Raw genomic sequence first — 16,113 nt, 5'->3', positions numbered from 1 at the left:
CGATGCGTCCAGGGTTCCGAGCCAACGTTACTTGCCACCAATGCCAGCGACCCGGCCACTACGCTAACGACCCTAATTGCCCGAAGAACCAGAACCCTACGCCCCGCCAGGTCGCTGCCGCCGCCCTGGGAGAAGAGCAAACCCCAGAAGATTATGAAGAGTACGGGGCCGACCAGCCCGAGTGGGAACCAGCCGCCATGTCCCTGGTCTGCCTAGGGGAAAGAGACATGATTCCGCGGGCTCCCCTACCCGCCAATATGCGGAAATACAGGCAGTGGGTCAACATTAATGGGCGCCAGGCTGAAGCCCTACGCGACACCGGGGCCAGTGTGACGGCAGTCCGCTGTCATCTGGTAACCCCGGAGCAGATCTTGCCGAACGTCCTTTGCCCCGTCCGGTCAGCCGACAACTCAGAAAGCCTGTGTCGGATGGCCTGCGTCCCCTTCGAGTGGGGAGGAGTGTCCGGAATGCTGAAGGTGACTGTCCGCGATGATGCCCCAGTGGACTGCCTCCTGGGGAACGACCTCGAAAGTTCCCCCTGGGCAGCCGTCGAAAGAAGAGAGCACCTGGGGATGTTGGGCCTCCATGAATGGGCCTGCATAACGACCCGGTCCATGGCCGCCCGCGCCATCTCCAGTCCCGAAGAACCCGAATGGCCAGAACCTCCTCCCCCGATCGTCCCGGAGGGAGACGCCCTAAGCGCCAATCCCCCAGAGCAAAACGAAGAAGGGCCCGTTCAACTCCAGGACCTTCCCGAACTGGCCCAGTGGCGTCAAGAGGGTGGTCCCACCCAGGAACAATTCCGACAAGAGCAGAAGACCTGTCCCTCCCTCGAGGGACTCCGGCAGCAAGCCCTCGCCCAGAGAGCAGGAGACAGCGCAGGGGCCCACTGGATTTATTGGGACAATGACCTGCTCTACAGTGAGCAAAGAATTGCTGAGCTGGGGGCCAGTCGGGTGCTGGTGGTGCCCCTCCGCTTCAGAGACTTCCTTTTGAACTTGGCACACGATGTCCCCCTTGCTGGGCACTTGGGGCAAGACAAAACATACAACCGCCTGGTAACCCACTTCTACTGGCCCAAAATGCGAAATGATGTCTCCAACCACTGCCGGGCCTGCCCCACCTGCCAGGCCAGCGGGAAGAGCGGCCGAAAGATCAAAGCACCCTTGCAACCCTTTCCCGTCGTCACCACCCCGTTGGAACGGGTGGGAATAGACATTGTGGGGCCCCTAGACCCCCGAACGGCCCAGGGGCACCGGTTCATCCTAGTCCTGGTGGACCCCGCCACCCGCTATCCCGAGGCCATTCCTCTTCGGACCGTGACAGCACCCGTGATAGGCCGAGCCCTAATGGGGATCTTCTCTCGAGTGGGCTTCCCCCGGGAAATCGTCAGCGACAGGGGCACGAACTTTATCTCAAAGTACATGAGGTCTCTCTGGCAACAGTGCGGGGTCACCTACCGGTTCACGACCCCTTATCACCCGCAAGGAAACGGACTGGTCGAGCGGTTTAACCGCACTCTCAAGGGAATGATCATGGGCCTGGAAGAACCCCTACGTCGCCAATGGGACGTGCTGCTCCCGTGCTTCCTCTTCGCCTATCGAGAAGTTCCCCAGAAATCCCTCGGCTTCAGTCCCTTCGAGCTCCTGTACGGACACCCCGTCCGGGGCCCCCTCAGCCTGGTCAAGGAAGGATGGGAGATGGCCCCCCAGAAGACCCCTCCGGACGTATATAAGTATCTCCTGACCCTCCGCAACCAGACCCGGCGATTCAGGGAACTCGCCAAAGCCAACATTGAGGCCAGTCAGGAGGACATGAAGAAATGGTACGATCAGCATGCCTCCTCCATCGAGTTCGAACCAGGCCAGCAAGTCTGGGTGATGTCTCCAGTCGAACCCTGTGCCCTGCAGGACAAATGGACAGGACCCTTCAAGGTGATAGAGCGCAAGGGCCCTGTCACCTACCTAATAGACATGGAGTCCTCCCGGAACCCCCTGCGAGTCCTCCACGCCAACAGACTCAAACCCCACTTCGTACGCTCGGAACTCAGCCTACTGATGGCAACAGATAGTGGGACGGAAGAAGACTCCGAGCCCCTCCCTGACCTACTGAGGACCCGTGAAAAAGATGGCTCAGTGGAAGGGGTCAGACTCTCCGATGCCTTGTCCCCGGAACAACGCCAAGACTGTCGGGCTCTCCTGCTACAATTTGCGAACCTGTTCTCCCTCACCCCAGGGGTCACCCCCTGGTGCCTTCACGACGTGGACACTGGGAATAGTCCACCTATTTGACACAGGGCGTAACGAGTGCCAGATCGGGTGCGCACATGCATCCAGGACGAAGTCTCCAAAATGCTGGCCCTAGGAGTGATCGAGCCATCCAACAGCCCCTGGGCCAGCCCAGTCGTACTGGTCCCCAAGGCTGCCGCCCCGGGCGTTGCCCCGAGCTCCGGTTCTATGTAGACTATCGGGGCCTGAACGCTGTTACCCGAACCGACGCTCACCCCATCCCCCGGGCGGATGAGCTGGTTGACCGCATGGGGGCTGCCCGCTACCTGAGCATCTTCGATCTAACAGCGGGCTACTGGCAAATCGGCCTCACCCCCAGGGCCCAAGAACGATCCGCCTTCTCTACCCTGGATGGCCACTACCACTTCAAAGTGATGCCATTCGGCATGAAAAACGCTCCAGCTACTTTCCAACGACTCGTGAACCAGGTACTGGCGGGCCTCGAAGAATTCAGCGCCGCCTACCTGGACGATATCGCTGTGTACAGTCGTCACTGGGCAGACCACCTTCACCACCTCCGAGAAGTCCTGCACGCCCTCCAGCAGGCCGGCCTCACCATCAAAGCCAGCAAATGTCAGATTGGCCAGGGGTCCGTGACCTAAATCGGACACCAAGTGGGGAGCGGTCTGGTGGCCCCCCTTCAGCTCAAGATCGCTGCCATCCAGTCCTGGCAACCTCCTGTCACCCAAACCGAGGTCCGGGCCTTCCTAGGGCTCACCGGATACTACCGGCTGTTTGTAAAGGACTATGGCAGCATTGTGGGGCCCCTCACAGAACTCACATCCAAGAAAAACCCCAAAACCGTCAACTGGACTCCGGACTGTCAAGCGGCCTTCGAGAAGTTGAAGGCCGCCATGTGCACCGCCCCCGTGCTCCAGGCCCCCGACTACAGCCGGGAATTCATCGTCCAGACGGACGCCTCAGATCATGGCGTTGGGGCAGTACTCTCTCAACTCAACGCCGAGGGAGTCGATCAACCAGTGGCCTTCATCAGCCGACGCCTGCTGGCCCGAGAACAGCGCTGGAGCACCATCGAGCGGGAGGCCTTTGCAGTGGTATGGGCCCTCAAGAAACTCCGGCCCTACCTCTTCGGTACCCATTTCAGGGTACAGACCGACCACAGACCCCTGCAATGGCTGATGCAGATGCGGGGGGAGAACCCAAAACTGTTGCGATGGTCCATCTCCTTGCAGGGGATGGACTTCACTGTGGAGCATCGCCCTGGCCAGGACCACGCCAACGCGGACGGCCTGTCACGCTTTTTCCGCCTCGGCGAGGAGAGTACCCAAGAGGATGGGTGACTCTCCTTGCCTTCAGCTGGGGGGGACGCATGTTGGACAGGCCTCGTGAAGGGGCCGCTCCCTCCCCGCATAATAAGGCCCGAACGCCGGCTCTCCCGGTGTCCCCAGAAGAACCACCCCGGCAACCCACCGAAGCAACCCGCAACCCGTCCCCAACGGGACGCCTGCTCCCGAACATCCCAGCATCGGCTGTCCCGGGCCCCCGTCAGCACCATTGCCCCGGCCCAGCCGCCATCTTGGACACTACACCACGAGGCCGCGTGGCCTCAGCTCGACCCCAACCCTGGGCCTGGCCAGGCCCGACATCGAGGCACCACCATCCACCCAGGAGGTGAAGAGACCACTTGGCAGGTCAATGGGAGAGAGGAGTGTCGATGGCTCTCCCCCGCCAGGTGCCGATCGCCCCCGGTCTCCCCGGGCGCTGGCTTCAACCCCCCTGCTGGGTGTCTGGACTCCATCATCCCGGACCTCCCGACCTTCAAGCGCGAGGGTCCGGACATCAAAGGAGGCCAGACCTATAACTGGGGCAGCTCCAGAGCAGGAAGGCAGTTGTATCCTGGAGTTGAGAGACACCTTGAAGAACTCATCCCTGACGGACTGCTGGCGCTGCCGCAGCCCTGCCTTGTGAACATCTCCGAAGCCTGCTGGCGCTGCCGCGGCCCTCTACATCGTGAACCATCGTCCAAGCCTGCTGGCGCTGCCGCGGCCCTCCTTCGAGAAACCATCGTCCAAGCCTGCTGGCGCTGCCGCGGCCCTCCTTCGAGAAACCATCGTCCAAGCCTGCTGGCGCTGCCGCGGCCCTCCCTCGAGAAACCATCGTCCAAGCCTGCTGGCGCTGCCGCGGCCCTCCTTCGAGAACTGTCATCCAAGCCTGCTGGCGCTGCCGCGGCCCTCCTTCGAGAACTATCATCCAAGCCTGCTGGCGCTGCCGCGGCCCTCCTTCGGGAACTATCATCCAAGCCTGCCGGAGCTGCCGCGGCCAGACCTTGCAGACCCCTAAGCTCAAGGACTGTGAGCTTCCCTCCTGCCACACCTGTACCGGACCGTTACCAAGACTGTCCCGCTACCCTTTTCCCTACAGAGACTAGAATTGAGAGGACCCTCGTGTCCAGACCTCACTGTATCGCTGATAACCTTGCTTCAAGAATCACATATAAAGAGTGTTGACCTCAGCCTTGTGTGGTGTCCATCTGTGGAGGGGAAGTTACTCGTCTGTACGATCGCTGGAGACGGCCCTCACTGGAGGCCTCTCCCCCTGTTCTTGGCCGACCCTCCGGGTCCCCGTCTAACACCTCCCCTCTGGCCACCGTCTTAAATGCTTCCCATAGCGAACTGGAGGAATCAACCGAGCCAAAATTCTCAGAGAAATACCGATCAGACATTTGGCGCACCTCCTTAGCAATGACCGGGTCTTTCAGCCGCCATGCTCCTATGGGAGCTATCCTGCCCATAGCCGGAAGCTCCAGTGCAAGGCACAACCAGAGTGGAGAGTGATCAGAGACACCCCTCCCTAGATGTCTGACCTCCGACACATACAATACCAGCGCCGCTGGGAGGAGGATGTAGTCCAAGCGTGAGAGAGTGCAGTGTGCAGCTGAAACATGAGTGTAATGGGTCGTGCTAGGATTACGGATGCGCCAGCAATCAATCAGTCCCAACGTACTCATAAAGTCAGACAACCATCTCTGCGCCTGCGGCAGCACTCGCGGGGGGCTTGATTAATCACATCGTCCACCACTGAGTTAAAATCGCCTCCCAACACCAGATGACCAAGGGGCTGTTTCCCGTTTTAACTAATTTTTACAGATAAATACATACAGAAACCCATTTATATTCCTGTCTGTACTAATTTTTAAATGTGGATAAAAACGGAAATTGGGTTTTTTGTTGAGTGATTCTAAATTCTGTCAGTCATGGCTGCCAAGCGAATAGCTGTGTGGATTGACAGGCATGGGGGTTAGAAAAATAAAGGAATTTTAGTAAAGATGCTTAAACAGCAATAGATAGGAACAAGGTTGATACTGACATGTGTATCTTTTCACATAAGTGGATTGATTTATCATCTGTGGATTTTCATATCATTGAAATCTCTCAGGCACTCAAAGATAAGTGCAAATTTATTGGTTAAATACATGTGAAAATATACTGGTTTCAGCTTCATTTTTTCACAAACCCCCAAATAAATATTGATAAATACAGATAAAACTTACAAACAATAAATATAGATAAAAATTGCAAACAATAAATATGGATAAATAAAGACGGAAAAGTCAAAACAATAAATGCCATAACATCAAGAGTCCTGTTTATGATTTTATTTCTTATTCCCATGTCTAGTTACATTCCCTGGAACTTCCACGAAGAGACGCCTGGCGTCTACAACTTCAAGAATGACCGCGATGTAGAGCACTTTCTGGAGCTGGCGCAGCAGGTTGGGCTTCTGGTGATACTGCGGCCTGGACCCTACATCTGTGCCGAGTGGGACATGGTAAGGCCACATATCTGACAACATGATAGTAGTAAAGTGAATGGCTTGGACGTGCCATTTATGTCGCTGTCATTGGTCTGACAGTGACCCTTCCCCCTGGAAATGGGCACCTCTATTGCTAAAAATTAAATGAATAGAAATAGAATGTATGTGTTTATAGTTCTGGTCAATGCTTTTTGATTTTACTAAAATATATGTATAATATACTTACATTAGGGCTTTCAGCCAGCTGTCTTCATCCATTGATCTGTTGTTGTATCGGTCACACTCTTCTTCCGCTGACTACAGTATACAGCATGGGGCAGTGGCTCCGCCCAATTCGGCTTTTCGCTAACTTCATTGTGAGTGACGGCATTCAGCTCTTTCATGAGCACAGCACTCAATGTACTTCCCTTCAGTGTGGAGGGCTGCTATGGCAATATTATTAATTGAGACCAAAAATATTGCTTCTTTTAACCATTTTTTGTATATTGGCGAGGGCCCAGCCCCGCCCCCAATAAAGTTTAAAAAAATGACAAAAGCTCTCCTTGACAAAGCCAAAAGGCTGGAAGCCAATGCCAGACCGAATGGCTTCGACAATACTTGTTTAAATTTCTCTCCTAGAGTGCAGTATAAAAAGGTCACACTACCATGATGCACCAATCCCATAACAAATCCAGAGATCCAAATGCGCACAGGGATAGCTAAGCTGCCACCAGTAGACCTCTCCTTCGGAGAGCCCAGCATTGGGCTCCTGTGTCAACAGGTTAGGAAAGCAGGGCATGGTGAACCCGGGGTTACAAATGCTTCCTCATCTGATGAATTATAAACATCAGAAACCCATATGCGGCATCTGTATCCACCACTGTAGTATCATCCTTTTTAGAGGGTTCACATCCTTGTCCGAAGCTTGGTCGCCTTCAGGGAAGGAAGGTACCTTGTGGTACACCTCACTAAACCAGGGGCAGCAAGATTTCCTGAGGTTCGACATCCAACCAGGTGGCTGGAAATGGTTGCTGCCGGCTTCCAGTGTGTTTGTGGGTGCCTGCCGAATCCCATTATAATTCCAGTCGAGCCCCCTGAAACTTTGTCAGAGGTGACGGTTTGGATGATGTTGAGGGGGAGGAAAAGTTTTCAGTCATTGGCCCAGTGGATATTGTATTGAGGTTTCCTCTCTTACACTCTGCTCTTCCTCTGTCTTTATTCTATTCTCGTCTTTTTGGCCTTTGTCTCCCTGTTAGTGCCACTCATGGCCTTCTGGCCTGTCACTACCCAGATCTCAAGCCACTGCTCCTGTCCTGCCCACCTCTCCTGTCACCATCCACCACCAGCCACTGTCCACCTTTCCTTTCACTCTCCACGTCTCCTGACACTGTCCACCACCAGCCACTGTCCACCTTTCCTTTCACTCTCCACCTCGCCTGACACTGTCCACCACCAGCCACTGTCCACCTTTCCTTTCACTCTCCACCTCTCCTGACACTGTCCACCACCAGCCACTGTCCACCTTTCCTTTCACTCGCCACCCCTTCTGACACTGTCCACCACCAGCCACTGTCCACCTTTCCTTTCACTCTCCACCTCTCCTGACACTGTCCACCACCAGCCACTGTCCACCTTTCCTTTCACTCTCCACCTCTCCTGACACTACCCTCCTCTCACTTTATGGGTGACCTTCACATGGCAGGTGAAGGGCTAATGACCCGGGTACAGGCATGAGGGCCATAGGAGGGTTTCAGATGTGAGGGCCAGAAGGAGAGGATGGAGCATGCGGTGACATGAACAGAAGAGATCATGAAATGGAGAAACAAAGAAGTATTGCCGCTGTCCTATCTGGAAGAAATCTAGCGGAGCCTCTACCCTGTTTGGAAGACCCATAGAGGGGTGTGATACGGTGTTAGGGGTACTTCCCAACAGCTTTGACTAGGGAGATGAAAGGCCTGGTCTCCCTGAAGAGAGATGGGTGGGGGATCTACGCTATTTAAGATATTGTGCTGCCCTGTAGAACGATCATCATTTGTGACCTGTTGCTTTCTTTCTTCCATGTCCCTCTCCCCCAACAATATCCCTTCTCAGGGGGGCCTCCCAGCCTGGCTGCTGCAGACTCCCAACATCACGCTGAGATCCTCCGATCCAGGTAAGGCGCTGTCTCATCTCTGACAAATCTGACCCTCTTCTGAAGTAGGGGTGGATTTCTTCAGTGGCACAGTTGGGTTTACGTTTGACAGATTTAAGGGTATTATTTATGGTAATATGTTTTAATTCTCTGCCATTTTAAGAGTTATTTAATTCTTTATGAAAGAGGGTTTATTCTCGGGCTCTGATGAGCTGATTTGCGGACGCCAACCTATGATGGGTTTATTCTGTGGTAGAATCGTGGTTCTGATCCTTCGATATGTTCTGAGAGATTTAAAAAAGAACATTTGGGTAGATCGCTATCCTTTACCCAAAATCAATGAGATGGTGGCATCTGTTAGAGATGCTAAATATTTTTTGTCAATTGACTTGTCTAATGCTTATCATCAGATAAAATTACATCCTGAGTCTCGCCATTTAACATCTGTTATTACTCCTGAGGGAGCCTTTCAGTTTCTAAGAATCCGTTTGGGTTGTCCTCTGCATCAGCTGTTTTTCAGAGAGTTATGAGTAGGGTTCTTGAGGGAATACCTAACATGTTGGTTTTTCAAGACGATGTACTTGTGTGGGTGGAAAATAAAAATATCCACGACAAAATCTTAAATGATGTGTTACACAAACTTCAGGGTGCTGGTTTAACTGTTGACCTGAGCTTACTTTCTTTCAGAGCTTGTTCCAGTTCTCAGGTGCTGCTAGATTTATTTAATGAATGTTTGTACATAGTGCACTGCAGCATCAGCGCGCTTTATATAAGGCTGCAACACAAGATCACTTGTGCACAGTACAGTGGAAGAGAGGGCGCAGTGTGCGCAGATTTGTGTATATGAGCACATAGTCTCTGGCAGGGCGAGTCCCATGAACTGTGGGCATTTTATAATAACATGTATTAAGCAGCACGCTTTTGATCCTATTAAATACAAGCCTATTGTGACTTAGGGCCATATGTATCAAGCAAATTAGCATTCGCAAAGGCGAAATTGCGAATGCTAATTTGCTAAATGGTATGTATGAAACATTTTGGCAGCAAAATAAGGAATCGCAAAATTTGCTATTCCTTATTTTGCGATTGCACTTAAGGAATCGCAAATTGTGCGATTCATTAAATGCAATGTATCAAAGGAAAATTAATTAAAAAATGCCCACAAGGATTCGCAAATTACCACCAACTTCTAGTTGGTGGTAAGTTGCGAATTCTTTTAAAAAAGCAATTTATTTAAAATCCAAAGGTGCCATATGACGCTCATACATGCCCTTAGGGCATGTATGTGCGCCCTATGCCCACACATGTCATTTTCAGGGGTGCTGCAGGGTGTTCTTGTGACACCCCTGCACCCTTGAAAATATTCCTAAATTGCGATTAGCAAATTGCTAATCGCAAATTTCCCCTTCGGGCCTCCTGGCCCATAGAAATGAATGGGAAAATTTGCGATTAGCAATTTGCTAATCGCAATTTAGGAATGGTAAGGATCCCTAAAAAGAAGCGATTTCCTTCATACATACCATTTTGCGATTTCTAAATAGCGATTCCATAAAAATCGCTATTTAGAAATCGCAAATGGTCATGATGATACATATGGCCCTTAATCCTGCTAAAGTTGATCCAGGTGAGCCTTGGCCCATTTCAGAATCCCCTCAAGTAAAATATGGTGTAATCTGTAAATTGGTAGCAGATGTCCGAGTTCCTGAAGAGGTCACTCACAGGTTCAGGTAAATGTTGAACAGCACAGGAGCCAGAACAGACCCTTGAGGAGCTCCCTGGGAGAGAATGCGTCTTCTACTTTAATTACTTGTGAGCACTTCCCCACCAATGACTTGGACCACTCTTGAACTTTCCCCACAAGGCCTATATGGTCATTTCTCAGACTAGTGCAGTTATTCCCAGGTACAGTCAAATTATGTATAACTGTCTGGCTTCAGTGTCCATCCAGAAAGTAGGAAAAACATTTTGTTCACAGCAGTACCAGTAGGTCAGGTTGTAACCTGGCTAGAGTTACACCTACTCAAAGAAAGGGCAAAAAGCAACACCATCTTGCTCCAGCTCACAGCCTGTGCTATGTGTGACTGGAGAGCTGCCAAGATGAGAAGGATAATTTCACCTGAAACTGGTCATCTTAGAGCTGTTGTGCTCAAAATAGATAATGTAGTCTAAGTTCATTGGTTCCAGACATGTAGTAGTCACTGGAATCAAAAGTAGACAGTGTGATGTTGGACCAGCAGCCTGGTAGGAGATGACCTTTGAAAGTTCACCAAACAAGTCAAGGAAGTGAGTAAAAGTCTATTGTAATGTGGAATGTTATATCACCACTCAAATAAGAACTGGCGACCCGTATTAACAAGCAACATGACTGGTATCCTTGATCCTGAATGAGTTGCGAAGCACTGTCTTGATTTTGCTTTGCCTTACCAAAGATGAATGTACACTGCCTTGAACCGAATCTACTTGTTATCAATAAAAACTGTTTTAAAAAAAAAGCAACATGACTGGACCAATGAGCAGAGGATGTAGAGGGTAGATGAGGATGAAATAATGTATGGCAGTTAGGTCTGCCTGAACAATCAGAGGGAAATAATATGAAATTCTATATAGAGGATTTGACAATGAATGTTCTGATGCCCTGGGCTTTGTTACAACTATTAGATTTAGCCAGGGCTCTCAGTGCACCGATCATTATTATTATTATTATTATTATTATTATTATTATTATTATTTCTGCATTTATAGAGCGCCTGGTTACACCTACTGGTGTGTCTGCGCTATATCTTCCAACTGCCAGCTCCGGGAATCAGTACATCTGAAAGACAAGGGATGCTCACAGCCTATAGTTTAAAGAGCCATGTTTTTAATATTTTGCGGAAGAGACTCTCTGATGGATCCTCACAGAGGGACAAAGGTAGGGCATTCCAGCTTCTTGCCGCCAAGTAGCCAAAGGAGCGTGCCCCCATTCCTGTTTTCTTTATCGTTGGGACTTTCGCCAGATGGGTCTCAGTGGGTCCCAGTGGATTTAAGATGACGTTTTGTGCTGTATGGGGTCATAAGATCCCACAGATATGTTGGGCCTTTGCCCTGCATTATGCGGTGGCAAACACATAGTGCCTTGAATGTAATTTGTTTCTGAATGGATAGCCAGTGCAATGCATCCAATGCTTTCTTAGAGGATGTTCGTCTCTGCAGATTCAGAACATAGCGAGCTGCTGCATTCTGTACGCATTGCAACTTCCGGAGTCCCTTTTTAGTTGCACCCAGATACATCACATTTCTGTAGTCTAGCCTTGCTGTGACAAGAGCATGGATCAAGGTTTTCCTAGTCGACATAGGTAAAATGTCTAGGATTTTCCTTAGAGTCTTAAGGATCCCGAAACACCTGCCTGAAACTCTCTTGATCTATGTTTCAAAGGAAAGTTTGGAGTCTATCCATACTCCCAAGTTCTTCACCTCAGTCTTAGAGGTGGGGACTGGGCCAAAGACCAGATGGATGGAGTGTTCCCTACTATCAGAATTTCTGTCTTGATGCCATTTAATCTCAGGCAATTGTCTGTCATCCACCCGGCCAGATCTGTTAAACAGTCTGCAAAGCTGCTGGCTGCTGCTACCGAATTCAGAGCCAGGGTGACCACTAGCTGTGTGTCATCTGCGTATGACACTATTGTGGCACCGTGTTTTTCTACAATTCCAGCTAAGGGGGTGGCGCATAGGTTAAAGAGAGTAGGGCTCAGGATTGAGCTCTGCAGCAGCCCCTGCGCTAATGTAATGGGTTTGGAAGTATACGCAGATTGGACCACTGGAAAGCTACAGCCATGCAGAGACCATCCAGTCCAGGGCAGCACCATCTAAACCCCCCTTCTGAGTCAGTGCACTAACAGCTCATGTGACATAGTGTCAAAGGCAGCACTGAGGTCCAGAAGGAACAGCGCAGTCGTCAGACCTTCATCCACTATCCTGCGCGCTATCTCAGTAGCATAGAGTAATGCCGTCTCAGTCGAGTAGGTTGACCTGAAACCTGATTGTGTAGGATGCAGTAAGTTGTATTTAAAGATGTGTGCCCCCAGCTGTAAATTAACTACTTTTCCAGCTATTTTTGCGAAGTATGGGAGCAATAAGACCGGTCGCAAGTTCTCCAATGAATTCCCATCATCTGCAGGTATTTTTTTCAGTGGGCGAACAATTGCTCGCTTCCACATGTCAGGTACCAGCCCTTCCCGAAAGGAGGATTCTAACAGCTGTCGGATTCAGGGTAGTATAACCTCTAGTCTTGTGCAGATCACGCGAGGTGTAAATGGGTCTTTTGTGGAAACTGATCTTATGCTTAGCGCTACCTTTTTCAACTCTTCTAGAGACGGAGGAAGAAATTGTGAGATACTGTTTTACCCCCACTCCCACGTTTTTTCATTTTTGCATATACAGCCATTTCGAGAATCGGCTGGGACGGTGTCATAGATTTTGGATACTTTTTCAGCGAAGAAGTCTGCAATTTGATTACATAACTCTTCCGAACCTGAGGCTGGTGCTACTCTTCTCTCTATTGAAGAGAGCTCCTTAAAGATCTCAAATAATTCTCTAGATGAGTTTTCTGCTGTCTCAATTCTCTCCATATAATAACCAGCCCATGTTTTCTTAATTAGTGAGTGATAGTGTCTTAGCTTAAGTTTGTAAGCTGCTTTATCTGTTTCTAGGAAGGCTACTCTCCATTTCCGTTCCAGCCGCTTACATGTCTTTCTAGCATTCGTTGTGCCTCGTTAAACCATGGCTCGCTCTTGGTGCGTCTGTGCTAGTGGTCTATGGGGCAACCACATTCCATCCGCCTGTGATCCATTTGCCTAGTGTTTGACTCGCCTCATTAACATCCTTGTTTAGGGAGGGGTGATTTGCCAGCAGTGCCTGTGTGAAACTGCTCTCCTTGAACTTCTTCCATTTCCTATGCATGTGGTTGGATTGCGGGTCCCTTGTTGAGGGTGGTTTTGATTGGAGAATGGAAAAGGCCACTGAATAGTGGTCCGACCACAGGACCGCATTGGGCGTTTAACTGTCAGCTCTTGGCAGTTTGAAAAAATGGGGTCTAATAGATGTCCTAGTTGGTGTGTTGCATGTGTTGATTTGAGTTCTAATTGGAGCCCAGCAAGCTCCTGGCATAGGGCTTGGGCTTCCCCACACATTTTGCTATCAAAATGTAGGTTTAGGTCTCCTAAAACTATCAGGTTACTGTAGTGAAGTGCTGGTTGGATTAGTCGTTCAAAAAGGCTCTCACTTAAGCCTGAAGCCGCCCCTGGGGGCCTATAAATCAAAAAGCCATTCACCGTCTGCTTATTATTGGCCTTTATTGTAAAAGAGGCTGCTTCATCCCCCATCTCCCGGGCCCCACTGTAATTGCCATCTCTTGAAATACAGGGATGGGGATGATGTTGTGCAGGCTGCAAGAGAGATCGGACTGATTGTATGCGAGGGTGTAGATCTCAAGTTGTTTACTGACTACACCAGGGCAGTGCAGAAGCAGAGATGCAGATTGGACTCACTGAAGAAAAAAACTCAGGCCACTGGAAGTCAAGGGTGCTGTTCCAGAATAAACTCAGAGGGGTGGATGGTGGTAGGTCTGTTTGCTTCAGTACACCTGAGCAGTTTGGTACTAGACGTAGAGCAGGAGTTGACATAGTCAGGGGTCGGAAGGATCCTATTTTCATAGTAGTGTCTCTGTAGCTTAACAAACCCATTCCAGCCTATCATTAGCATCAGCGAGAGAAGAATCTGTCTTGAACATGCCCAATAGAATCTCAGGTGCTGGAGGATGGAACGCTGGGCATAGTGTGCTGAGGACGGACCACATCAACAGTTGACAGAAGATGTAACAGATACATAAGTGAGAGTATAATATTGAAATGAGAGCGTAACCCAAAAGGTATGACCATCATGTCATGAGTATTATGGGATAAGGAGTAGTTAAAGGCGGATGATTTGGAATGTCGAATGGGCTGAAGAACTACAGAAAGAGACGTGGGGGGGGGGGGCTTCCTTTTATACAGATTGGAAATCCACATTTCATTCTTGCAAGAAACACACTTGTCATGGTGGAGGCTGAAAGCACTTTAGAAGCAAACATTCCTACTTATCCTCTCTCTCTCTCTTGTTCTTGGGGAGAAGAGTATGGCTTATGCCATCACTGCCAGCTCATAACTATCACACAATCGCAGACCCTGAAGGTAGGCACGTAGATCTGACTGAACTACCAAACCATACTAACGTTATTCAATTCCTTTGGCTATAATATCAGCTAGACGCACGTTGGCTCATCCTTTCTTGTGCTCTGTGTACCCACCGTATGCTTATACCCAGGTGGTGGATGGATTCGAGAGATCTCGCCGGATGATGAGACAACCCACAGCTAAGGCTAAGACCCTCAGGCAGGTCTCTAACCTGCAGGGTAAGAGACGTCACTCCATAAAGCAGGAACTATTTTTATTCCTGAGCGCATGGTGTGCCTGCCAGGGTGTTCTGCTGCTTTCCAGAGATTAGGCTATGTTTATTAACAGAGTGGAATACCATGGAGCACAATTTTGTACCGTTCCCTTCTTTGTTTACCATCCACCAGGTCTAAAGAGCATCCAAGACTTTTCCAACCCGAAGTGTGCTTGAAAAGTCTGCTCTAGTAGTGTGCCACACATTGTTGCAGGGACTCTGCTCATGCACAGAACTATGCGCAGGAACGCAGGACCTCGGTGTATTGTGGTGTACCAAAAACCCACCTCAGTGGCCAGTACCCCGATCCGACTAGCATTAGTGTCTCATTCGTTCTCCATGCTACAGCGAAGCTAACAATGATTAGACAACCCAGAACAAGCGACTTAGTAAACTCTCAGGAATAGTGGGAATCAAGAACACTCTTTCGGTTTAACACTCATACTAGTCCACAACATGAGTAATCAGAGACACGATATAGTGTAAAATGTTTATTTTAACTACGTGCTCTAAGATGCAGTACTTTCGCCAATACTAATGAAAAGATGCATAATAATAATACAATCAGCATGGTTACAAAAGGATCACTGAAATAATATCGAGGGACAAAATATCGACTTGCCAAAATATCGTGGACAAAATATCGACAGTCAAAATATCGAGTTTGTATCTACAAACAGGTAAGTACAAAAATATCGAGTACAAAATATCGTTAACAATAATATAGATGTAAAAAATATCGACTTTATTAAAAACAGTGTTAAATTAAATTAATATTAAATTTTAATTACTAAAATATACTTAAAAATACTTAAATTAAATTATAATAATTAAACAATAAATGAAAATAATAAAAATAATTTTTTACAATCTTATTTGTTGACCCTGAACCCTAAAAATACCCCTTTACCCATGAACTGAAAACTGACCCTGAACCCTAAAAATACCCCTTTACCCTAAAACTGAAAACTGACCCTGAACCCTAAAAATACCCCTTTACCCATGAACTGAAAACTGACCCTGAACCCTAAAAATACCCCTTTACCCATGAACTGAAAACTGACCCTGAACCCTAAAAATACCCCTTTACCCTAAAACTGAAAACTGACCCTGAACCCCAAAAATACCCCTTTACCCTAAAACTGAAAACTGACCCTGAACCCTAAAAATGCTCCTTTACCCAAAATGTATCAATATTATTTAATTACCAATTAATTATTAATTAACAATAACAATAAAGTAAATATATTAGCACATTAGCTGTAATTATTTTAATAATTAATATTATTTTTTCCCAATTAATTACTTAAAAATAACACAAAATTATATATATTAAAAATTTACTCTAATTAATGTAATTAACTAATTACAATTAATTAATTACCAATTAATTACTAATACAAAATATGTTCAAAATTATATTAATTAATTAACTAATTAATATTAATTAATTATCAATTAATTATTAATTAAAAA

At 48.6% G+C, this 16,113-nt stretch overlaps 1 protein-coding gene across 3 annotated transcripts in view; it reads left to right on the top strand.

Moving 5' to 3' along the window:
* The window catches only part of GLB1L (galactosidase beta 1 like), a 415,681-nt gene that overhangs the window by 191,843 nt on the left and 207,725 nt on the right, over positions 1-16,113 (top strand). For all 3 annotated transcript variants that reach the window (XM_086954375.1, XM_086954374.1, XM_086954377.1), the window contains exons 4-5: positions 5,927-6,077; positions 8,133-8,193. In XM_086954375.1, the coding sequence (XP_086810501.1) occupies positions 5,927-6,077; positions 8,133-8,193 (212 nt within the window). The remainder of the gene's footprint in view (positions 1-5,926; positions 6,078-8,132; positions 8,194-16,113) is intronic.

This window comes from Lissotriton vulgaris, chromosome 2_1 (assembly GCF_964263255.1).
Source record: "Lissotriton vulgaris chromosome 2_1, aLisVul1.2, whole genome shotgun sequence".
NCBI lineage: Eukaryota > Metazoa > Chordata > Amphibia > Caudata > Salamandridae > Lissotriton > Lissotriton vulgaris.
This window is presented reverse-complemented; position numbering and strand designations above follow the sequence as displayed.